The sequence below is a fragment of the Lepidochelys kempii genome, chromosome 8 (assembly GCF_965140265.1).
Source record: "Lepidochelys kempii isolate rLepKem1 chromosome 8, rLepKem1.hap2, whole genome shotgun sequence".
NCBI lineage: Eukaryota > Metazoa > Chordata > Testudines > Cheloniidae > Lepidochelys > Lepidochelys kempii.
In genome coordinates, this window is record NC_133263.1 from 6,459,120 (window position 1) to 6,482,740 (window position 23,621).

Below are 23,621 nucleotides of genomic sequence, written 5' to 3' on the forward strand. Positions count from 1 at the left end.
GCTGCAAAGTGCAGCACCAGCCTTCCGGGACAAGCTGCGGATAGCCGTGCTCCCTCTCTGACGAGATGGCCGATTGTGTGACTGGAGTGTCTGTGGCCCCAACCCACGCTCAGGTGTTGGGAGCCTACAGGGAGATGCTGATTGCCGCTGACTCACTGTGACAGATCTGGCTCATCGTCAGCCCCACCCTGATGATCAGCACCCTGGGCGTGGCTCTCCAGGCAGAGGGAACGAGGGGTCTGACAGCTTGTCCACACTTGAAACTGGGCTGCCAGAGCGCTTCAGTGTAGACACTCCCCACGCCTATGGGTGGGGTTTGCCCATGGCTGTAGTTAATCCAGGTCGCCGGAAGAATTCTATGGCTTTTTCACACCCTGAGAGACGTAGCCATGCCGATGTGAGTTCCCAGTGTAGACCAGTCACAGCGTAGCTTGGAGGCAATAGTGTGGCTGTGCTTTAAGCTGTGTGATTGGTGTTTTGACAGCCAATAAAGGTGAGATGCCAGAAGGAGGGGAGAGTTCGGGCCCTCACACAAAGTTTGTGGGGTTTTGGTAGTGTAGGGTAAGGACTGAGCCATTTACACACACACACAGAGTCAGTGTGTAACAGCACCTGCTTGGTACAAGGACACTTAATCCTGGATCATCCCTACTTAGAGCCTCACATTGGAATCGCCAGCCTGGATCAGATCCAGGACCATCTAGCCTAGTAGCCTGTCCCTGATGGAGGCCAGCACCAGAGGTGTCAAAGGAAGGTAAAAGAACCCTCCTAATCCCTAGCAGTTAGAGCATGGCATTAGCCCTGAAGACTAAGGTTTGATGTCTTGTCCAAACTTGATGCTAGCATTAAGTATTAGAACTCCAGACATCCCGGTTGTCTATACAAGTGTCCAATCCCTTCTGTGTGCATTTTGGCCTCAATGACCTTCCTGTGGCAGTGAGTTCCATCGTCTAATGATGCGTTGCGTGCAAGAGTATTTCCTTTCATTGGTTTTGAATTTGCCACCATTTAATTTAATTGTTCTCGAATTTAGTGGGAAAGAGAACATGGAAGGAACCTGCCATGTGTGACTCTCCCCATCCTTCATGGTACTTCCACAGCTGCATGCCCTCTCCCCCCTCCCCGACCCCCCTCCCCACACACACAAAGGGAGTTCACAGGTGCATGTTCTGCACAGAGGAATGGGAAGGGAAGGCCAAGTATGGCCATCAACTCCATTCCTTCCTCTCTCCCATGTCCTCCCCACCAGCCCCATGGAATTTCCCCAGTAAAGAGAATGCAGCCAGGGGCTATATTTTCTTTGCCCCAGAGCACACCCCTTCCTCCACATGGACAGCTAGCAGGCCAGGGGGTCCCCATTAGTGTGACGCCATTGGAGCTGGGGTGGGGAAGCTGTCAGGACTGGAGTATGGCTGGTGTGGAGGAACATGGCCTCTATGTGGATGGGGCCTGGCTTCCCATGGATCCCTGGGGAGCTGACATGCTTGTTAACAGACCCCACTGCCTTTTCCATGAAGGGAACAATGACTACTACAGGGTGATGGGGGGAATCTCTTAGAGAGAGTTTCATCCCTGAGCCAGCTCCCACGGATGGGACCTTGTGAACAGACAAACTGACCCTTGGGGAGGGAAGTGAGCCTGTTACCATGGTAACCTGCTAGGGGTTTCCTTCTTCAGAACTGCAGGACAATGAATGAACCCCAGACAATCCCACTCCGTTTCCAGCAGCCAGCTTGCCAACAGAAGAAGAGGTGAGATCCATTGCCTAAATGACGAGTCCCTGGATATTTACCCCATTCTAGAAAGCAGTGACCCAAAGGACAACCACCACCACCACCTAGATAGAGCAGGGCATGTTCCCATATGGCTAATATTCCGATGTACAATCAGAGGAAGGGTGCGGGGTTGTTTAAACACCAGTTTTAATAACTGGGAGAAATCAGCTGTGGTCAGAGCCGGGCTGTACTTCTACGGAGAGGCTCTGCTGTTCAAAGTCATGGGCTCCCCAGAGTTAGTTTTTTCAAGTCTGCATCCACATCATCTGCTGTGCCCTCTGCCTTCTCCTGCGCAGACATCCCTATGGCCCCACGTCTCTCGGTGCTGTGGCGGATCCCATAGCCAAAGTAAATCAGGAGACCTGGCAGCACGCAAAACAGGGAAGGGTGACCTCTTCCTTCTTTCGGAGGTCACATAACTGCCACTGCCCTCCCAAAAGGTACCATTCCTCTCTCCGGAAACAGACACGGCCAGCATCTTTCTTCTACCCTGCAAAAGGTCCACACACATCCTGTTTCAGTTCCCTGCCAGCTCCCAAGAATGGATCCATTCAAGGCTGGAGAGACGGGCATCTATGGGGGTAGCTTGTGGGTCACTCAGCTGGAGAGCAGGAACTTTGGGATGTTCTGCATTCTCACTTCCCTGAGAATCAACCTGTGGCCCATAGTTCTCAGTCTTTGCTCCCCGCTGGGCCCAAGGGCTTGCTACCGGAGCCTCGCTGCTCCTGGAAGCTCTCTGCCTATCTGGGCTATGTTGCTACTTTTACAATCACCTTACAATGATCCTTAGCGGACAGATGTGGGGCTGGGCCTCAGTTTAACCCTTAAAAGGCCAGCCACCCTATGACAGTCTCCTAACCCACATGCCTCTGTCTCAACCACTGGACAACCCTGCCTCAGCAGCAAGTGCGGAGGTCTCTTGCTGTCTACACAGCATTCTCACTTGCCCAGTGCTGTGGCTTATGAAGTGTCTTTGAGAGCCAGCTCTGAGAGGCTTACCAATCGCCATCCACACCATGTACCGCAGCCAGGTGACACCGCTGAGCTTGGCCATCAGGTAGCTGTTGACTAGGATGCTGACAGGGGGCAGAAATGGCAGACAAGGCACCTGTAGGGAACACGCACGTGCAAGGGAGCGAGCATTGGTTTGTAGCACGTATGCAGCAACTCCAGGGAATGAAAGGAACAGCTAAGGGCTGGGTAATTAGAATCCAAAGTTCCTAGTAAATACTGCTAGGGTTGATCTCAAATGGATGCTTGGGAAACAATTATTAGGCTGACGTCTGCTTTGCCTCTCCCAGTACCTGGAAACAAGGTGCAATTTTTTACCATTGAGGATAATTACCCAATGGAGTAGCTTACCCAGGGATATGGTGGATTCTCCAGCATTTCACATCGAAACTGGCTGTCTCTTTCTAACAGAAATGCTCTAGTTCAACCACAAGTTATTAAGCGCAATGCAGGGATCACTGGACGAAATTCTCCGGCCTGTGTTATGCCGGAGGTGATGATCACAGTGGTTCCTCCTGACCTTAAAACCGATGACTCTATCAGCTCTGCGATGGCAGAGTCCAATGAACCCCAGGCTCATTCTATGGACCTCTATCTAACACAGCTATGGAAGAGGTCCAGCCAATCTTGAGCTCAGATGGGGTGAACATCCCTATATCAAAGCCATTAATGAGACACCGTAAGCCTGCGAGGGCCTTTTCACGCATGAACATGGAGGGTCTCTCATCTCTGGTCACTCACCGTTTCTCGTTTGCTTTGTGGGGAGTGGGACGTTGAAAGTCCCCCAGTGTCATGCTCTGGCTCTTGCTTACCATGAAGGACACTTTCCTCTGGCTCTGAGGCTGCCTCCAGATGGCCAGCAACACACCGAGGATCCCCAGCAGAAGGAGAACCAGACAGGCAATGCACCAGGCTCCTCCAGAAGAGAGACACTCCAGCCCTGCTGTGGTCACTATGCTCACAGCGCAGACCAGGATGGCTGGGAATTGGACCATGAACAGCTTGTGAAAAGGGGCTGGCTAATGACCAGATATCCCCGAACCCCCAAACCAGATCTCCCTCCACCTCCCCAAGTGCTTTGCCAATGTAGCTGCTGTTCCAGGAACGCAGCTGGGAGTGAGAGTGGGGCAAAGGAAGGGCTTTTTGGCTTATTGTCCTGGATGGGCCAGTTCTTCTCAGCGGACACAGTGCTCCTTTCTGTCCTAAGGTGGCTGAGTCTTGGTTCTGCCACCCTATCCTCCAAACCCAGGCCTGGCTGCTTCCCTGTGCTATCCCCAGTATTAGGGCCCCAGCACTTACCGGCTAGTGTCACGGCATACGACACCAGGCTGGAGGAGCACTGAGTTGGACGCACGGGTGGGCGGATGAGGAAGTTCATCCAGAGCCTTGTGGCGGGGATCTTTCCATCTGAGGGGTCCTGAGTGCTGGATTCAGGCCGGTACTTCTGGAGGAGAGGCTACAGGACATGGCTGGTTGCCAGAAGGCTGCCTCGCTGTGTGAAGTATCTGGATGGAAGCTGTTACCCTGTCTGACCTCATGGCAGCCCTTGCAGAGTGCAGCATGCAAAGGGGTGTGGGAGGGCAACTCATCCCATTTAGCACTGGACTTAGGGACGTAGGAAATGCCTGGCTGGATCGGACCCAAGGCCCATAGCTCTGACATTGGCCGGTACCAGACGCTTCAGAGGAAGGTGCAAGCAAACCCACAATGGGCAGATGTGGGATAATGTCCCTTCCAAAATGCTTGTTGTCATTAACTAGGATCACGCTGGGTATTCTTGATATCCAATCCCCCTTTGAATCCTGCTAAGTTCTTTGCTTGACCAGTCTGACCATTAGCTTTCCAGCTTTCCTGCCCCTCATTTGGCTCTCTAGCTGACCCATATCAAAATTCTAGTCCCCGTACCCACGGGGCCCACAGCTCCGGCACTAACTGTGCCCCACCCGCTGCCCCTCGTGCAGCATTTCGTGACAATTGCTCAGAGGCAAACCTGTGCCACGAAAACCTGGAGCAAAGGCAAGAAGGGGCAAGGAAATGGGGAGGTGTGGGGGATGGAGGAAGATTATTCTATACCGTATTGAAAGCCACACACCAGCCCAGGCCCTTGCCCCTTGACATTGTCCATGCCGTACAAGAAAGTAAAGACAATGCTGGTGCTGAATAGACAGTCCCTTTCTCGTCTCGCATCAGAACTGCTCCTCGGCCATTACCTGAGAAAAAGGACACAGATAGCCACCAGGGTGTAGGACAGCAGAGTGCCGACGGACATCATGTCCACCAGGGCTTTCAGATCAAAGAGGAAAGCCATCTCGGCTGTGGAGACAAGAGGGGCTTTTAGCTCACTGATGCTGGCCTCAGATTAGATATTTTCTGCTCCTTCCTGTCAGTCCATGCACAGCCTTCTGCCCAGAGCTTGTTCCTCACATGCTGAGGCCAGCCCGGAAGGACTACACGAGTGTCTCGTGATAGCTCATTATAGCCCATCTCCCTCGCCATACTGGCCCTACTGCCTCCATAGCCTGTGCGATAGCCAGGTGTGAGAGAGACCATGGACTCTGAACTGAACCTAGAGATGCCCGCCCAGCATGGCAGGTGAGAGCACTAACCACTGGGAAAGACCACCATTTATTGAAAATTACACCCCGCCTTTCTGTCTCTGCAGGCTTTACCCTCTACAGACCCTGCAGACCCTCCTCCCTCCCCACACACAGCTAAGGGCTGGCACCCCACGGCAGCACCTTCACTGTAAGGGCACCTACCTGCCACTGCGCCAGACGCCAGAGTTGCTACCACTGGGCTTTGGCGGCTGCTGACTGTGGCCAGAGGCCTGAAAAGGAGCCCCTCTCTGGCCATGGCAAGTAGGATCCGTGGCATTGGGAACATGGAGCCGAGCAGGCTGTAGGGGAGGGAAGAGACAGATGGGGAAAACAGGTGTAGCCCGACCCAAGCAACCTTCCTTGCTTCTTTTTCCTTTTCTGGGACACACGGAGTAAGCTTTGGCAGATCTGTGCTGTGTGCTGGGACAGGCCTTCACAAAACACCACTAACACTGCCCTGCCCGAGCATCACCGAACGCCTGACCAGGAATGGGCCTGGGGCTACAAGGCAGGTATGCTGGATAGCATTTGCGGCTGCGCTGTGTGACCTTATCCTTTCCTCTCTCTAGAACTGAGTTCAGGTGTGGTCACGAGTGACGTGCTGATCTCTTCCCTTAGAGGCCAGCAGATGTTTGCTCACATGATAAAGCCTGCACACGAAATGGGCCTGAGTACAGATCCTTGCTCAGGAAGGGTGGGAGTAGCAGGCGGTAGGTCAGGTCACATTGGGGTGAGTTGGCAGAGCTCTGTTGGAGCCCAGGACTGGAAAAGCAGGGGTTCTGCTAGTCATGACGGGGGTGCTTTGGCTGAGCTGAGTGGGGGCTGGGAGGGGAAGCAGGCATGGCTCTAGCCAGTTCTATCCATCTCTGACTTTCACAAGGCCTAAAGCTCACCCAAAGCTTTATCGATGCCCAGGAAACTTTGTTTGGGCCTATGGAACATGAATGAGTCTGAGGTAAACTCAGCAAAAATAGCTTCTTCCCAATGTGCTTCTTTCCCCTCATTCCCTTCTCACCTGGTGGCCAGGGCGCACAGCGACCCCACGGCTACAATGTTCTTGGCCACGCTCCACCCAGGCAGTGGGCTCCTGGGGTCCAAGAGGTGGTACGGCATCATGAGAGTCAGGGCAGCCGAAAGCCCAGAGCATGCCAGGAAGCAGCCCAAGAGGGAGATGACGATCCCTGCCGGGATGGATTTCTGGGGGTTCTTCACTTCCTCCACTGGGAAAGGCACGCTTGGCGGGTCAATGCAGGCATCAGCAATCCTTGTTGTTTTGGGGCCTATGGCCCCTGCTGGCAGCTGCAGTATTGTGGCACCTACAAGTAACTGACTGGAGACTTTCCTTCCCCTCCTGCTAGCCAGCCTCCTGAATGCATCCGAGGCCTCTGTGTGGCCCATTCCCCGCTCGAGCAGTTAGAGCAAGGGGTGTGTTCGGGCGGGTTTGGCCCAGGGCTGGGGAATGCCTCATTTCTGATCCTGGCACCTATACCATCTCCTTCCGTGGCCTCGGGCAAAGTCACTGACCCTCCCTGCCTCGGTTTCCCTATTTGTCCAATGGGGATAATATTTTTCTTATTTTTCCCCTTCTCACTTACCCGTGGTAGCAATGCAGTCGAACCCAACAAAAGCGTAGAAGCAGGTCGTGGCTCCGGCCAGTGTCCCAGTGAAACCATAGGGCATAGGGCATGCCAGCCAGGGATTGGTTACTGGGAAGAAAAAGGAAGTCAGCCAGGGGGAACTTCTACCAGGGGGCAAGCTGAGGGCCTGCCTCTGACAAAGCCCCACCAATCCTGCCCGCAGCACCAGCAGGAGTCCCGGCCCGCGCGCTGAGGTCCGCCCCGCCCCCAGCACCAGTGGGAGTCCCGGGCCACCCCCACAGCACCTGCAGCGCCACCAGACTGCGCCCCCCCAGAACACCCCCACACCCAAATTTTAGTTAGGCGTATATAGTAAAATTCATGGGCAGGTCTCAGGCCATGAATTTTTGTTCACTGCCCGTGACCTGTCCATGACTTTTACTAAAAATACCCGTGACTAAATCCTAGCCTCACCGATGGGCCCAGCAAATACGGGCTGCATTGCAGGCAGGGTCTTTACTAAATGTCCAACCACATGGCACTTGAAAGTACAGTTGGGGCACTTTCATACAATCACTTTAGACCCGGGGTTGGCTCTCAGGGGAGGCCTCCTTGTGGGGTGATTCTAAAGCATGCAGAGGTCTTGGGGCCGGCCCACCCACGCTCTCACCTGGCTTGGTGGGCAGCGGACCTCAGCAGGTCATCCTCACTCATCCTCCAGTTCCTCAGGTCCCCTTTGCTGAACCCGCTCACTGTGATAAACAGCAGGAAGAGCACGTGGATGGCTGTGAATAGTTTGTTGACTGTGGTAGACTCTTTCACCCCAAAGGAAAGGAGCCCTGGGGAATCAAAACAGAAGAGCAACACGCCCAGCTGGTCAGTCCCCTTGGGGGCGCACGGGGCATCAGGGCCAGGTGCCACCATATGGAAAGGGATCCGAATATGAGATCTGTGTGTCTTTACCAAAGGAACCATTGAAAGACCCCAAAAGGAGCACAGGGGAGCACACAAGCCTTTCCTCTCTGGGAAGCTGAGTTCAGATGCTCCTTCAGAGCCCACTGAATTAAGGGAAGGGGTCCCATTGACTTTGGATGAGGCCCCAAGTCACGTATGTGAACATGAACGAGTGATCTCACCTCTCCTCTGCTGGGTGCATGAAAACACCACGGCAGTCTGTCGCACCGCCATAGCAGAGACGCAGCTGGCCAGGACTGCGGTACATGGGCCGGGCCGGGCCGGGCCTAGAGGACCTGGACTGGAACATGCAGGGGGGCCGACCTGCGTTGGTGACACTTTCAAATGGGTGTTGAGATGCTCACTTTGGGTGGCTGGTTTGCATCACACACGGCAAGGATCCACAGAACACATTACAGACCTATGCTGCTAAGCTGCCTGCTTCTCCCAAGAGGCGACAGTTACTGACAGTGTCAAATAAGCGGAAGTATTTGGCTGCAACAAACACGCCTGTTTTGCAAACCGGACCCCCTGGCTCTTGGCAGCGGGCTGCGACCCCTGGGGGTCATTGCGAGAGGTTCACTGAAGGAAGAGCTGGCCCCTCCTCTCTCAGATGCCAGGAGAGCCATTGTGATGTGAGGACTGGGAGTGGGGGGTGTGAAGAAAGCGGGGCCCATAGGGCTCTGTCGTGCATGGGAAGCACCTCCGGCCCAAGCATTTCACTGTATTTGCCGCATTTCTAAGGCTGAAGGCAAAACCAGCTCATCCGAATGCTAAACGAAACCCAGGCCTCATGCCCTGGACTTGGTCTCTGACAGGCTGCGAAGAGGAGTGAATTCCAGAAAGGGGTGGGGGGTGAGGAAGGATGGTCCAGGGGGCTAGCCTGGGGCTAGAGCTGGCTTCAATCCCCCAGGCTTCCCCTGTGACCAGGGGCAGGTTACTTATGGCTAAGCGTCCATGCTGGAGCTGTAAATTCCAGCCCAGGTAGACACCCCCCACGTAGCGGGCTAAAACCAACAGTGGCATTGCAGTGGTGCGAACAATGGGACAGGCTCGTCGCTTGAGTATGCATGTAGGTTTTCAGACAGGGTTGTACTCAGGGTGGCTAGCCTGCCATGTTGTAGAGACTACACTGCTCTTGTTAGCATGCTAGCTGGATCAGAGCTAATGCGGGTACGTCTCCCAGAGCTGGAAATTAGTCTTTCCTTGCCTCAGTTCCCCAGCTGAACAATGGAAGCAATTGCACTTCCCTACCTCCCAGGAGTGCAGGGGGTTGTGCGGTGCCCAGACACAGTGGGGGAGGGGGGAGCAGATAAGTCCCGTAGGTAGACAGAGTGACCGGCTGCCTAACAAGGCGGGTGCATGCTTAGAGTCTGGCCACAGGAACCCCCCAGCCAGTCCTAACAGTGTGCATAGGGCATAAGGCACTTTGGATAAAGGTCCCAGCCCATTTGAGGATGTAGTGGCAGCCTTTGACTGAGCCTATCCAAACCCCATATAGACTCGAGGTTTATCACATCCCCTGGGGTACGGCTGGACAGTCTGCCTCTTAGAGACAGGGTCAAATATATGAACGCATTCGTGTGAATTGTATCCAATAAGGGAATGCCCCTTGTTTAAGCTATATTATCGTTTTTTGGTTATTGGTCTTAACAACGATCACAGGTGAAATCCTGGCCCCATTGAAGTCAGTGGGGCGAGGGTTCACCCCACATTTCCAGTGCTGTACACCGTGCTGCACAGGTTCCTTGCCTTGAGAAAGAGAGCCATGGAGAGCTATGACAGGACCAGCATTCAGGAAGGGGCAGGGCGGGAGCTCCTAGAAGTAGGTGGATGGAGTGGGGGGGCTTGGAGGACAAGATCAGAAAGAGGGGGCCAAGTGCAGGGGACGCGTTGCAGGAGAATGGCAGAAAGGGGGCAGTAAAGGAAGAGGGTAGATAGGACTGGAGACATGGGGGACGCAGACAGCAATGAAGAAGGGGGCACGATTTTGTAAAGCTTTGAAAGCAAGACTCAGCTCCAGAATCCGATGCCTCAGGCTAAGCTGAATGCAAACACTGTACCTGCCAGCATGACGATGAGGCAGACAGCGAAGATGTCTGCATACTCTGCCAGTCCCAGAGACCTCATGGTCATGTAGGTGCCAAAAAACCTCCCCATCTTCTTGTGGAGGAGTTCATGAAATGTGGCACTCCAGGCCTGGGCAACACTGGAGGTACCTGGGGAGAGGCAGCCAGGTAAGCAAAGATGCCAGCATTGGGAGGCTAAACACATATCCCTGCATTAAAGCAAGATACAGCAGGTCTCTCTTCCATGCTTGACTCTCTTTGCCCACTTTTGTGTCTCCCAGGTCTATGCTGAACCAACAAGACCATGCATCCACCCCCAAGCTTTTAAACTGGAAGTCCTGTTTCTTTAACACATGCCCTCAGAATAAACCATTAGGTTACTTACAGAAGCTACCATATCAATGAGGACTTTATGGGAGGAGGAAGAAGCAGGTCAGGAGGCTGAGAGGGCTGCCTGATGTGCACAATAATATTTGTGTGTGCATTACACCTGGCTTGGAAGGACTAGATTTTTATGGGTAAATGTTGATTTCACCGTACACACGCTCACCCCAACAAAAAAATGTTTCCATCGATAATAATAAAAACGTACAGATAGGCAAGACAAGGCAGATGCTGCTTGAGAACGTATTCGAGTTTGACGTGAGGCTATTGATTCGCTGACGTGCGATGTTGACCTCCCCCATAATTTTGCATAGCTGTGAAAATTTAAATCTGCTAAAAGAGAAAAAGATGCATTAAGATAAACATCGATGTTCTTTCAAAATTATATTTAAAAAAATGGAGTTCTGCCCAGCCTAAATACAACAAGGCTGAAAAATCTGCAGCAGAAAGTACAGGGGACCAATCCAGTGGGAGCTGGGCAGACCGCAGCTGCACAGTTGTAAGTCCTCAGCATTGCTGGTTGACAGAGTCAGTTGCCGGATTCCAGGGTACCGTTTTGATTGTGTCGTGAAAAGCCGCGCTCACCAGCTTAGAGCGTGCCCGGCAAAATTGTCGTGGCCAAGCTGTGCTGGAGTGGAGTGCTAGCTGGTAAAAGGGCAGGGGGTGGAGACAAATGTTGTTTTCCATCATAGAGAAGGGGACAGCCTGGCAGTTGTAACAAAGCTTTTATTGTCTCCTGCAGCCATCTCCAAGGAGCAGTTGCTCCTCACGCACCTAATCGCATCAACAGGCGTGACTGTCACCCCAGCCAACTGGGTTATACAAAGCAGACGCAGTTGTGTTACCCAGAAAACCAGGCTTGGGTGACGGCCAGGGGAGTTATTGGAATGACTAGTGGGGAGCAACCAAACTAAAGGAAACTTGTGCTCCCTATAAACCCAACTCCCTCCTTGTCCTTCAGATCCCTCCTTCAAGCGCTCCCCTGCTGTGGTGCCTACAAAACCACAGTGGTTAGGCAGCTGGTGGGTGTGCTCAGACCGCTGCCTGTCCTGCTGACCAGTGTTGTCTCACTGGGCTCCCCGGTTTGTCCGTCAGTATCCACCTATTGTCTCTTGTCCTGTACGTAGATAGCTAGCTCTTTGCAGCAGGGCCCATCTCTTTGTTCTGTGTTTGCCCAGCGCCTAGCTGGACGGGGGCTTCTCCGTGTGACCACGATACAAATGATAAAAGACAATGCTAGCTAAGTGACCTGTCCACAGGGAAGTAGCAATGCCAATCTGTCAGTACTAGGACGGGTCTCGTTAGATCCTAGGTGGGGGATGGGGATGAGGAGGGATTCAATTCGTTTTTTTATACTAGGGAAAGCCCTACCTTTTCCCAGCAGCATTGTCCCTCAGGCTGTGCGATCCCTCTGCCCTGCCCCCTTCTCTGCCCCTTTCTCACCATGCCCCGACGGCTCAGCGAGAGAAGGGAAATGGGCTCAGGGAAGCGGCTGGGGGTTGTCACCAGGATGCCCGTTCTGATGATTGCCAGGATGCCACTCTAACTGCCGACAGCAGGAAGTTGGCAGCGGGATGTTCATCTCTGCTCCTCTCTACTCATCTGCAGTGATCCTCTGCTCCCCGGGCTGACCCCGAACTGCTTTGGAGTCCTGCTCTGGGGTACATCGAGCTAATGCCTTGGGTTGCTGCTGGGCTTTGCTGGGCCAGCAGGTGGCAGTGTGGACCGACACACGGGCCAGAGGCCATACCGCAGGGCTGGCTGTTCTGCCTTGGGTGGGGGAGGCAGTTCTCCAGCTGGGGTCCGGGGGAGTGCAGGAGGCAGAGGGAGACTCCTTTGCACATTGACACTAAAGCTCCCATTGGGAGAACTGTCTGTGTCTCTGGCAGCTAAGGAGCCCGGTGATAGTGTCAGGCACCGTCAGACCTTGGGGGACGAGATAGCAAGGGTGAAAAATCAGGACCCCCTTTTTTTTGGAAGGGGGAGAGCGGGGTGTAGTTGCGCATATAAGAGAAAGCCTCTAATATCGGGATGTCTGGGCACCTGAGTCAGACCTGCCAGCACCTGAAAGCGATGGACAGGGACAGGCCGCAGAAGAGAAAATTCAGTGACACGCATTGGGTTGAAAGCGTGATGGAGTGGGGTGGATAGATTTTCACGGACGTGCTCGCCTCACCAGGTGCCTTATTTCTCCCACCCCATCCCCTAATACGCAGTGTAGCCAACTCTGGTGAGCTCTGGTGTTTCTCTTAAAGCCCCCGCTGCAGGAATCAGGAACTTGCGGGAGAATCTCCACTGTTCTTTGGGGAAAAAAAAAAAAGTCAAGTAACTTTCGAGCCCCTGTCAATGCAGAGGAAAGCTTGAGAACATGTAGCGAGCGCAACCAAAAGGCTCAGAAACCAGCAGGCAAAGAAAAAGATCCCAACCTTTATTACTGACAAAAATCTCATCAGTTTTAAGCAAATCTCTTAATTTGGGGACCCTGACTCGTGATTTTTGAACGCTTCGTGTTGGCAACGCTGAGTCACTCCCATTGACTTGTATTCTGCGGAGAGGATCAGTCCATCATGGCGATTAGCCAAGATGGTCAGGGATGCAACCCCATGCTCTACACACCCTTAAACCTCCAACTGCCAGAAGCTGGGACTGACGACAAGGGATGGATAACTCCAGAGTGCCCTGTTCTGTTCATTCCCTCTTGACTCCTGTTCTGCAGGGGAGGAGCATAGGGCTGCTGGGGAGGAGCCTTTATGAATCCTTTTCCAAGGGCCCTACTGCTGCACCTCCTGGTGAATTTTCCAGCTGGGCGGCTTGAATCCTAAATCCATGTCTGAGAGTAGAGTGGAAAAATAGGAGACTTTTTGCCAACAAATATAGGGCCCATCCCCTGCCAAAGGCCCTGTTGCCATATGTGTGGTGCCGCTGTAGATGGCTCTTGCTTTGCTCTTTCACTGAAAATAGGGGCACGAGGCGCTGAGCTGGACTTGGAGGCATTCCTTCTGGCAGTATCGTCCCACATGCAGGCCTGGCTGGCGACAGCAGGCAGGGTGCTCCCTTTGCAAACAAGATCTGCTGCTCATCTCCTGAGCGCATCCTGTTAATCACTAACGGTGAAACCCTGGCCCCACTGACGTCAATGTGAGTTCTGCCGTTGCCTTCAGCCATGATCACCATCATCGTCCCAGCTCTCCAAGTGCTTTACAAAGGAGGTCGCTATCATTATCTCCGTTTTGCAGGTGGGAAAACTGAGGCACAGAGCGAGCTGTGACTTGCCCAAGGTCACCCAGCAATGCAGTGGCAGTGCGGCGAATAGAACCACTGTTTCCTGAGTCCCAGCCCACTGCTCAATCCACGAGACCAGTGGTTCTCAACCAGGTGTCCAGGGCCTCCTAGGGGGCCATGAGCAAGTTTCAGGGGGGCTGCCAAGCATGGCTGGCATTAGACTCTTCCGGGCCCAGGGCAGAAAGCCAAAGCCGCGCCTCAAGGGACTGCAACCTGGGACCCTGAGCCCCACCACCCAGAGCTGAAGATGAAGCCTGAGCTGCTTTGCAGTGCCCCCGGTGGCATGAGGCCCCCCCAAGCAACTGCCCTGCTTGCTACCCCCTAACACCAGCCCTGGCTTTTATAGGCAGAAAACCAGTTGTTGTGGCACAGGTGGGCCTGGAGTTTATTGTAACTGTGATGCATTTCAGTTTCAAATATAGAAATGGCCCCCAGCCCTCTATTTACGATCAGTTTGTTCACACTATTTCACAAGAGACTGAACCAATTTCCTGGCCATTCATGATCATGATGGAGCAAATATTTTCTTTAATGGGGGCACAGGTCTGCAGGCAAAAGAATTGTGCATGAACTTGTGCACCTCCCTCTGCACGTGCAAGGCAGGGATTGTGTGCACTGTCATCTGTTTCCTCCCTTGTGCTTCCTACATCTAGGAGAAAACACCAGCAAATAGACTGGAAGTGCCAAAGAAACAGCCAGGGGCTGGTCGTTGACCCTTTTAAAAACACTTCAGAAATGGACTCGCTCTAGGGGCTATCTGTGCAATAAAGAGCAGCAGGCCCAGAACACACTTCTTGGAAAGAAATATAGGGCTTGATTCTCATTGACACTAAGGCAATGGAGAAGCCTCAAAGCAGGCAGGCCTCTTTACCCCACTCGAGGGGTGTAGAAGGCCCTTTGTGTCAATGAGAATCAGGCCCCTAGCGATTTCAGTAGGAATCTTTTCCTGCCCTTCTCTGGAGCATGGCCAGGCTGGTGCCTGGGACCCTCTCTTAGCTGTTTGCGTTAGCTCTGGCAACGGCCCGCGACACAGCTGCTGTGGGCTGGGCGCTCACCGCGTCATTTGAGTCTCTCTCTGGTAGGACCCAAGAGCCCCCTGATGTTGGAGCAAGTCCCGCCAGCCAGGAACAGAGCCCCCACTAGAGCATGGACCTCAGCTCCCAACAGGGCAATGCTGACGGGATTGTTGGGTTAAAATCCCTGCTCTGGGAGCCACTATCCTCCTCCTGAGGTGCTGCTGAAAGGTGCTAATGGCTGCCATCAGGTGAGCCTTTGACCAATCACAGACCTTATTAAAGTCCAGGGGTGGGTAGTAAAACAGGTACAGCTGATGGCGGCTGGGGCCCGAGGCACTAAAGTGCATGGCTAGGCCTGAGTAGAGCTAATCCAGGTAGATTAACAGGGGTTTTCCCAGGGGCAAGTGCAGGGGCTAGGGTAGACTGTTGGTTTGCATCCTCTGTAGGCTATTTGGTTGGAGGCAGAACAACCTATGAGCACGAGCCAGAAAGCAGAGACACCTGGAGCTTCTTGGGCATGCTGGAGCAGCAGACAGGGGGATTTCTGAGCAAGGAAACTGCCTGCCACTTCCTGGATCCCCAATAAGGCTGTTTCTTTCTACATTTCCTCCCGCTGTGGCTGCAGCAGCCTGGAGATGGAAATGGCTGCTGCAAACAGCACACGGGCAGAGGGCTTAGAACTGTCAAGGTGCAACACACTGAAAACTGGAGGCCCCAGAGTTCCAGCTGCCCACCCCAGACCTGTTGTAACCCAGGCCTGGCACGTCACCCTGCAGGCAGGGGGTATGCTATGGCCACCTTCAAGTTAAGACTCTTCGTATTTCCATGATCAAGCCCAATTGTTGGTGCTTGCAAATGGCTGAAAACCCTCCTTGGTGTCTGACCCGAGAGGCTGCTTCTCTCTCAGAGGAGAAGAAATTGGGCTTTTTATCTTTTCAGAGAGCACAAGGGAAAGGCACCATATATGGTCTGGCTCTTGCTAGATCTCTCCTCACTTATATGGAGGATGCATCCCTCTGGCCCTCCACTGTCCTGCTCTTTCCTCTCATTCACTCCCAGGTGGCGTGATGCTGACACCGTGAGTCACTGTCAGAGGTGCTTGAGATGGGAGCCCCCATAGTTCAAAAGGGGCAGGGCATTCTCCCTGAAGCCCCAAAACTTGCTTCCCTCCATAGTGGGTCAGAGTCCGGCTTCCTTAGTTAATTTTCCTGCAGCCTGCGATTTCCCCTGAACGAGGGTCAGGAATGAGCTGATGGGGCAGAGGGGATCATTGCATTACGGTCATTGGTGGACGTAGCTCAGGGGTGGCGCAGACAGTTTGATCTATATTTTAAGGACTTAATTGTGTTAAATGCTCGTGTATTAAGAGGGTATAAGACTCATGCCATAAAACTGAAATAAGCATTCACTCCAGTACGTGCCACATAATGCACATCACGAGGCTGAGGGCAGTGGCATATGGCTGCTGTGAAAACCACCGGGGCTAGCCTTTCCCACCATGCTGGGCCCGACACGTGGGGGCTGGAGTTCTATCTCTGCAGCCTGGAGAGGCACCCAACTTATCGCTCTCTTTGCTCTTGTCCTGGACATCCTGGTGTGTAGAATGAGCTGCTGCTGCTGAGCTCTGCTCCCACTGGTGCAGCGAGACAGTAAATCAGCTTGGGGCAGGAGCTGGATTATTTCTCTGACCCCTGTTGCCTTTTCTCAGTGAGGGTGACCTATGTCAGTTTGTTGGTGCATGTTCTTTCTATAGTGCCATGGGTGAGGGCCGCTGAGCGCAAACCAATGCTTCTCCTGGTGGCCTCTGCCCCTGCCTGGGTGACACTCAAGGGCTAGCCCGGATTGGAAGGCTCTGGAGCGTGTGACGTTGCTCCACCGGAGGAGAGGAAACAGCTGCCTTGCAACCAGGGCAGGCTGCATACTGCCATACCGAGCGCTGTTCTGCACAGTTCCTGGGCTGTCTCACTGCAGGCTGAGAAAGGCTGCTCAGGGGAAGAGGCCTTGGCAGGACATGTAAGTCTGAACCGGGCCCGGGAAAAGGGTCTATCCTTAGTGAGAGGGGAAGCTGGAGAGTGCCAGGGCTGATTGAGGGCAAGGGGGTCTGGCAAGCCACTGGACTAAAGGCAAATGAATAGCCCCTCCTGTGTGCATTGCAAACTGTTTGGCGTGCTGGTGAGTTTCAGGGTTATTTTCTCTTTAGAGTAAATTAATTATTATTTATTATTAATGAAAATCACCATAAGTTTTCCTGGCACTCTCCGAACTGAGAGCAAGCCCCATTCCAATTCGCTGGGAGTTTGGGGGAATTGGGTGGTGTTTCTGTAACCAAAAATGGCTGGGAGCTGGTGGGTGTGTTCCGGGGCCCCTTCCCCGGGGTGTGTGTGCAAAACCCAGCCACAAGGATGAGCTTTGCTTAGCTTTGCTTGTCCCCGTATTTGGGCAGATGGCAGAAAAAGACAAAAATCCCCGTGACACACTTCTTTGGGATATGGGTTAAATCTGTGAATTTGGTTTGGGGAAAGCGGATCCCCAGGGAATTTTGCCCTCCTGTTTCATAAAACGTCCCATGCGATAGTTATTTTATGATGTATGTTTTTAAAAGATTCATGACCCGGCGGGGAGATGCTTGAGTTCTGGGCCAGTTCTTGGGGAGCTGGGATCACTTGTCCTAAGACTTAAGGTTGAATTTAAAAAAACAGACTGCATTGGATTTGTAGCGTCCCGTGTCTCTGCCTTCTGAGGTGGCTTGTGCATCTTTTTTTAACCCTCCCAATTTTTCATTTGCCACCGTACAAGGCACTTCTTTTAACGAGAAGAGCCCCAAAGGGCTGATGCAGGAGGTCCTTGAGCCAACGCCCCAATTCCCAGGGGGCTGGGTGGAGCCCGTGGGCTTCACTTTTGCTCTGGGAGTTACTTTCTGGAAAACCCCTCCTGTCTAAAGCAGAAGTAAACCCTCCTGAGGCTGCAGCCTGGTACGATGCTGGATAAGAGCTGGCAGGGTGTGTGCTCACAGTACCGCTGCCAGCCTGAAAGCTTTTAAAAATAACCCCTAGGTCTCTTGCCTCTCTGTCCATGCTTCACCCTAGCATGAATCTGCAGGACTGGGAACACTGTAAAACCAAAGCCCTGCTGCTTAGAGGAGCTGTGAATCCGTCAGTAAAACACAGGGGCTGTAGGGGCTGGCCCGTGCACCATGGCTTTCACTGGCCCTTTTGGGGAAGGGGAGCTCAGGACAATTATGCTGCCACAGTACCGAGGATTTAAAGGATGTGGGGAGGGGTTGCTGAGTCCCCAGAGACTCTGGATGCAACAGCAGAGAGCTCTCCACTCTGGTAAATTATTTACTAGGTGCTGTGAAAAAATCCCTATAAGCCCTCCTAAAGCATAATGAGTGGTGAATCCTTTTGTTTGCCCAAGAGCCGGCAGACATGGACACTCCGGCACCACCTCCCAGATTCCAACAACCCCAACCCCCCCCCCCCCCCCCCCGCCATCAGGGCTTTCTGATGATTCCCTTGGTCTAGGTCGCTCTTCCCGGTGTTTAGCAATCAGGGAACGAGCTGCGCTCGCCAGGAGAGGCGGCAGCCCGAATTGTGCTGTGGGGCCAGCCCCCCAAGTAGCGGTCCCGTCTGCCCCTCGTCAGCTCACGTGCTGCAGACGCAAGGCTGTGCGGCTCGATAGCGCGTTGAAAAATTCAATCTCCATGGGCCTGTCTTTGTCTTCCAACGAGTGTTCCAAGTGGTGATCGGCTCTTGCCATTCGTCTTTTCATAGCTGGACCTTGCCTAGGCAGTTGTCATGGGAGAAGAGCCTCCCCTAGGGCCAGGGGGATCAGGAGCATGTTAAAAAGCAGTGCTGGATGGAGCTATGGTGGCACCGGCATGGGCCTGCTCCCATTCAAGAACAGGGATAATGTGGAAGGCCAGCTGCAACCCTGAGCAGCTGCTCGTTCCAGGGAGGTGGTGTTTCCCCAGGGGGGATCCAGGTGCTGTCGGGAGTTATCAGACACCAGTGAGATGAGTTTGGCTGTCTCTGTTGCACGTTTCTATGGGGCTGCATGCACAGGTGGGAGCCAGGCCCGGGTAAGTGATCTGTATCAGAGGAAGTAAGGCAGGAAGCTTGCACTGGGTACAAGTCTCTTCATTTCCTTGCTGCAGTATTCACAAGCAGCCCCCTCCCCCACCCAGGGCCCAGGGGAGGGGCCCCATCTATGCAAGTAACCTTGCACAACACCCCCTTCCAGCACAGCTCTACCCACCGTCACACCACGGCAGGTGATGGCCACCCTTTGTAAAGCCTGTCAGTTCAGCTGCTCTCAGCCCTGAGCCCTGCACGTTCCTGGTATTTCACTCTCCGGGCTTGCCGTCTTCAGCATTTGTGGATAAAAGCCCAGTTTTTGGAGCTGGCCCTGAGAAAATATGGCAGGGGACGAGCCTCAGTGAAAGAACACGTCAACACCCCACTGGGGCTGGCCAGCGAAGACCAGCAAAACTGCAGAGTTCTGTGCCTCTTGGCCAGTTTGTGGCCAGACAGTGCAGCCCATGCTGCCTGGAGGCCAAGGGGTGGCTCCGGCTGGCTCTTGGATCCCTGCCCTGCAGCCTGACTGCAATGCAGGGGTAGGCTGTCAGCCAGGAGCCAGCCAGGCCTTTTACTGCGAGCCGAGCTCTCCCATTGGCGATCTGAGCTGTGCGCTCTCCACCCACACCAGACATTTCTCTCCCACCCTCTCTGGGCAGCGCTGCAGCCAAGAGTGTGCTTTTGGAAAGAGAACAGGAAAGCAAAGGGGGCTGAAGAGGCTGCTATGCAGAGCATAAGAATCATAAGTAATTCTCAGAATCACAAGTAAAACTGTGACGATGCCAGATGCTTCTGTAGCATCTCAAAGCACTTAATTCATGTTTGGAGAGCACTCCTGAGACAATACTGTTATCACCCTTGTTAGCAAGGGGGAAACTGAGGCTTGGAGGAGGTTAAGTGACTTGCCTGGGGTCATCCAGGAAGTCGGTGGCAATCAGTCGAGAAGAGAACCCAGAACTTTTGACTCCTCGCCTCTTGAGGAACAATGAGGCAAGCCCACCCTTCCTGCTGCCCCTGGGCATGATTGTGGTGTCCGAAATCCAGCCGGACGACCTCCCCACAGGCTCCTCTGGGGCTGTGCAGGAGAAGAGCTTCCCTATTTGAATGCAGTTAGCTTTGGTCGTTCGTACACAGGCTTTGTGGAAGTGGACAGGATGGAAAGTAAAATGCATTCAAAGTATGTTTTTGAAAAGTGCTCCCAGCAGGAGAGCCCCTTCCAAATTGCTGCTTTGGGGCTTTGCCACTATTGAATTTTCCTGAAACACGGAGCGTTGGCTCCAGGAAATTGTGTGTGTGTTGGGGGGCGGGTGGGATACCAGTTGTCCCGAGATCCGATGGGTGTCAGATAACACTCAATAGACTCATTCATTTCCAGGCTCCATTATCCAGCTGCTCCTCTCCCTCTGTCATCCTCTGCTTCTCTCTAGTCCTGAGGAAAATGAAAATGGCTCTCCCTCTGTGGTGAATCTCCTCCCTGTGGGGACGGGGTGTCCATTGCACGGTGACCGGCAGTGACTTTAGCGGTGAGGGCTTGTTCCCGTTGGTGTGAAATCTATCTTAAAGTAGGAGTACAGTGAGCTGCCATGGAAACCAAACTGTATTTCCTAGGGTCAGGTCTCTGTATGTCTCCGGCATCCGGCTTGATTTCTAGTCTAGACAGAGTGTGGGGCCCCTGAGAGGGAGCTGCACGGTGCGCTGCAGACCTTGAAATGTGGCACTTGGTTCTGGCCCCCAGCTCCCCTGAGAAATAAGGGACTGATCGAAGCCGAGGAGAGATTCTGTCTCTCGAGGGCCTGCGGGATGAAATGGGGAACAGGGAGCGAACCAGCCATGCTCCAGAATGCAGAGCAGCCCCGTCCCGCCCTGCTGGGTCTCTGAACACAACACCGCATTGCAGGGGGGTCTGAATTGTGAGGTCGTCACTTGTAGCAGGGACTTTCCCCATCTGCCATTGGCCTCTGCTGCTGCCTCAGTTTCCCTTCTCCCCCTGGTAAGCTTCCCACTGCAGGCCTAGTCATCATAACCCTCCCCTTCTGGGAGTTTGGTTTATTAACAGCGTTCAACAAACAAGCCGTCCGCCCAGCCTCTTGTGCGTCACAACCTTCGGTGTCGGGCTCTTCACTCTGTCCCTGCAGTGGCTTTCCCACCATGGACTTGCTCTCCCTTAACCCCTCCTCTCCAGCTCCTGCCCCCTGCAGGCTTGTGCTTGCCAGGACTTCTGCCTGGGAGCTTTGGAGAGCCCTCTCCAGCCCGCTGTCTCTCTCACAGGCCCCATATACAATGTCGCCCGGGACTCACTTGCCAAACCCGGTGCGGCTGAGCCCAACTCCCTTGTGTTCTGACAGGGCCAGCATTGGAACTGGTGCACTGGGACGCGTATGCACCCGGGGACCACTGCCCTGCTCCACCAGCCCCCCCGCCCTTTCCCTGGGTGGCTCCCCTGCTTGGTAGGGCTGCCCCAAGATTTTGTAAGATGTGTCTGAATGTCTTGCGATCTCTTTGGGGCCAGCGCAGCATCCTCTCCTCATGGGGATGCAGCAATAGGACCCCGAACTCTGCCTGGGGCATCTGGACGCTATCGTAGTGCAAAGGAGGATGACCCGCAAGGTGAGCTCACCACAGGGTGATGCCAAGCCACGATGGTGTGACGCTGTTCCAGAGGAAAATGCTGCTGAGACGGTTGGCATTCCGCGGGCTCCTCATACCAAGTGCACTCACTCAGGCAAACTCCAGTTGATTTCAAGGACTTCGTAAAAATGGCTGAGCATGCCAGGATCTGGCCTTTGGGTTCCACTCCTGATGATCCTGGGCTTGAACGGGGCTTAGATTCCAAATAAAACCTGTCTGCTGGTATGGTAGGTGGCTTCCTGGGGGAAGCCAAGCACTGGGATAGCGGGGGTGGTGCAGGCCCGGCCTGAGGTGCGTTGTCAGAGTCCTGGAGGGGAAGCTTGTTCAGCTCTGCCTGCTCTGTACCTGTCCAGAGCAATTCGTTCCTCCCCTAGAGGAGTTCTCCAGTAAATGAGGTGCGTAAGCGAGAACAGCAGGGAAAGCAGAGGGAGAGCAGAATACAAGGTGACTGGAGCAGGAACAGGGGAGCTTTTGTATTCGTGGCAAAAGCTGAATCTTCCTGACCTGCTCCTGTGGGGTCTGGTTGTTTTATTGTAACCCCTGTTGCCATAGGAACGCTGAGGTTTAATTACAATAAGATGAAAACACACAGGGCCTGATCCAAAGTCCATTGAATTCAGTGGGAGACTTTGCATTGACTTCAGTGGGCTTTGGGTTAGGCCCATTGCCTATGTAAATTAGTGCCAGCAGAAGGAGGTCTTAAAAATTGAGCTGGGCCACGACAATGACTTGTTACCAGCAAAGCTACGAAGACTGAGTGTCCGACAAGAGACAGAACACCCCGACGCGATCAGCCAGGGACAAAGCAGCCATGGGCCATTGCGTGATGCTCCCCAAACATGGGCTCTGGGGAGGGATCATCTCCTGCCAGCCATGGAGAGCTCAACCCTACGAAGCAACAGCAAGAGCATCTCCAGCACTCAGGATGCAGGGAGGGAGAAGGGGTCTCCTAGGTAACCAGGTCCCCAGCCCCACGAGACTTCAGTGCTCTGTGCTGAAAAGCCACTTGCTCTAGCAGGCGTTCCTTTGGGGAGGGGGCTGCCAATGGCGCTCCAGATGCGGCACTGGTCCCCTTGGGACCACGCTCTGCTCCTTGCTGACTCAAGGGCAACTTACTTTGTGTTTCTTCCCTCCCTCCTGTCCCCTTCCTGTGTCTGTCTGTGCCAGGCTGCCTGGCGTGGAGCAGAACGCCAGGGACCGAGAGCAAAGCAAAACTGGCTGCAGAAAAAGAGGCACTGTGTATCTAGATGTGCATGGGCTGCTCTCACTGGTGAATGCTGTTGATTTCTTGGAATGATGCTCCGCAAGCCAGCACAGGGCAGCAGGATTTCCGCCCTCCAGGTCTATCAATACATGCAGAATGGCTCTAGGGAAGAGAGGGGATGAAGGGCAGAGCAAATCTGGGCAGCATCTCTGCCCGACAGAGGCATCCGTGCCCTGCAGCAACTGTATTGTGTGTGTGTGAGCCTGGCCAAGCCTCGGATAGGGGCCAATAAAGGACATAACAGGCCAAACGTCTGTCCTCAGTTACGCCGGTGTAAATCTGGAGTGGATTCCCTGACTTCAGTGGCAGCACTCCGGATTTACATTGCTGTGACTGAGAGCACAAGAGCCATGAAAGCCAGTGTAGCTGTTGGGTGAATATTGGGTCATTTTGCCTGACGTTTTTCTTTTTTTCCTGCAGCTTCCTCTTCCTCCTCCCCCATTGATTCTGATCCAGAAGCCATGGCACCCACCGGCAAGGTATTGTACTAGCTCCAGCCCATGGGACGTGTCGTAGCACTGGTTACCTCCTGCCGACTCCTCTGCAGACATAGAGAGGCTCAGGGATCCCCCGTGCACCATTTTGTCCTTGGGACAGATTCACTGGTTCACTCCGGTTGTTTTGTGCCTCTCTGGCAATGTAAAGCAGCCACAGTCCTGGCTTAAGGATTGGCTACCAAGAATCCATCCCATATTTTGCCAGGGGGCCATGTTAGTGAAGCTAGCACGTTGGTACTATTCACTGACCCGTCTTGCCATAGGAGTACTGGTTAACTCAGCATTTCTGCTCAGGGTGGGGGCCGTTTCTTTGTTTCACACAGCTTTAAGGCTGAGAAGCAGGAAAGCAGTCACAAGTTTGGCAGCTGGCGTTGCTTTTCATCCATGCGGCTTGAGATCTTGCTGACAGACACTGTTTACAGTCTTCGTCCTTCGGCTAGCACTCTGTATAAACACAAAGCAGACGCACAGTAAGATCCAAATGATTGTGA

The 23,621-nt window shown here is 53.7% G+C and overlaps 3 protein-coding genes across 7 annotated transcripts in view; 1 reads left to right on the forward strand and 2 right to left on the reverse strand.

The window, feature by feature from the left end:
• Positions 1–1,954: 1,954 nt before the first annotated feature.
• On the reverse strand, positions 1,955–4,284 carry LOC140916479 (cationic amino acid transporter 2-like). 2 transcript variants are annotated; one of them, XM_073358124.1, is made up of 4 exons: positions 4,086–4,284; positions 3,599–3,765; positions 2,775–2,883; positions 1,955–2,137 (listed from the first exon to the last, which is right to left on the reverse strand). In XM_073358124.1, exons 1-4 carry the CDS (start codon positions 4,162–4,164, stop codon positions 1,995–1,997), a joined length of 498 nt encoding a protein of 165 aa, XP_073214225.1. In that variant the 5' UTR covers positions 4,165–4,284; the 3' UTR covers positions 1,955–1,994. The 2 variants fall into 2 exon arrangements, with proteins under 2 accessions (XP_073214225.1, XP_073214226.1); XM_073358125.1 differs by having other exon boundaries at positions 1,955–2,265.
• LOC140916430 (cationic amino acid transporter 2-like) lies at positions 4,217–18,424 on the reverse strand. The gene is made up of 10 exons (XM_073358078.1): positions 18,314–18,424; positions 12,422–12,431; positions 9,978–10,133; positions 7,631–7,799; positions 6,979–7,124; positions 6,399–6,603; positions 5,546–5,682; positions 4,994–5,099; positions 4,310–4,419; positions 4,217–4,227 (listed from the first exon to the last, which is right to left on the reverse strand). The coding sequence occupies exons 1-10, from the start codon at positions 18,422–18,424 to the stop codon at positions 4,217–4,219; spliced, it is 1,161 nt and encodes a 386-aa protein (XP_073214179.1).
• The window catches only part of ANXA6 (annexin A6), a 37,862-nt gene continuing 30,769 nt past the window's right edge, over positions 16,529–23,621 (forward strand). Inside the window, exons 1-2 of one of the 4 annotated variants that reach the window (XM_073355311.1) lie at positions 16,529–16,678; positions 23,054–23,112. In XM_073355311.1, the coding sequence (XP_073211412.1) occupies positions 23,095–23,112 (18 nt within the window). In that variant the 5' untranslated portion in view covers positions 16,529–16,678; positions 23,054–23,094. Of the gene's footprint in view, positions 16,679–16,748; positions 16,838–23,053; positions 23,113–23,621 lie in introns of those variants that run through there. The other 3 variants (XM_073355310.1, XM_073355308.1, XM_073355309.1) reach the window with 3 other exon arrangements.

Bases quoted from the DNA above. Each gene is read 5' to 3' on its own strand.
- LOC140916479 (XM_073358124.1), bottom strand. From the start codon at position 4,164: ATGAACTTCCTCATCCGCCCACCCGTGCGTCCAACTCAGTGCTCCTCC. The intron at 3,766-4,085 runs GTAAGTGCTGGG...TCCAATTCCCAG, and splicing joins GTATGCCGTGACACTAGCCG to CCATCCTGGTCTGCGCTGTG. The intron at 2,138-2,774 runs GTAAGCCTCTCA...GCGTGCTGCCAG, and splicing joins CATGGTGTGGATGGCGATTG to GTCTCCTGATTTACTTTGGC.
- LOC140916430 (XM_073358078.1), bottom strand. From the start codon at position 18,424: ATGGCAAGAGCCGATCACCACTTGGAACACTCGTTGGAAGACAAAGAC. The intron at 7,125-7,630 runs GTGAGAGCGTGG...GCCCCCTGGTAG, and splicing joins TCCGCTGCCCACCAAGCCAG to AAGTTCCCCCTGGCTGACTT. The intron at 5,683-6,398 runs GTGAGAAGGGAA...CCTCCCCTACAG, and splicing joins CTGTGCGCCCTGGCCACCAG to CCTGCTCGGCTCCATGTTCC.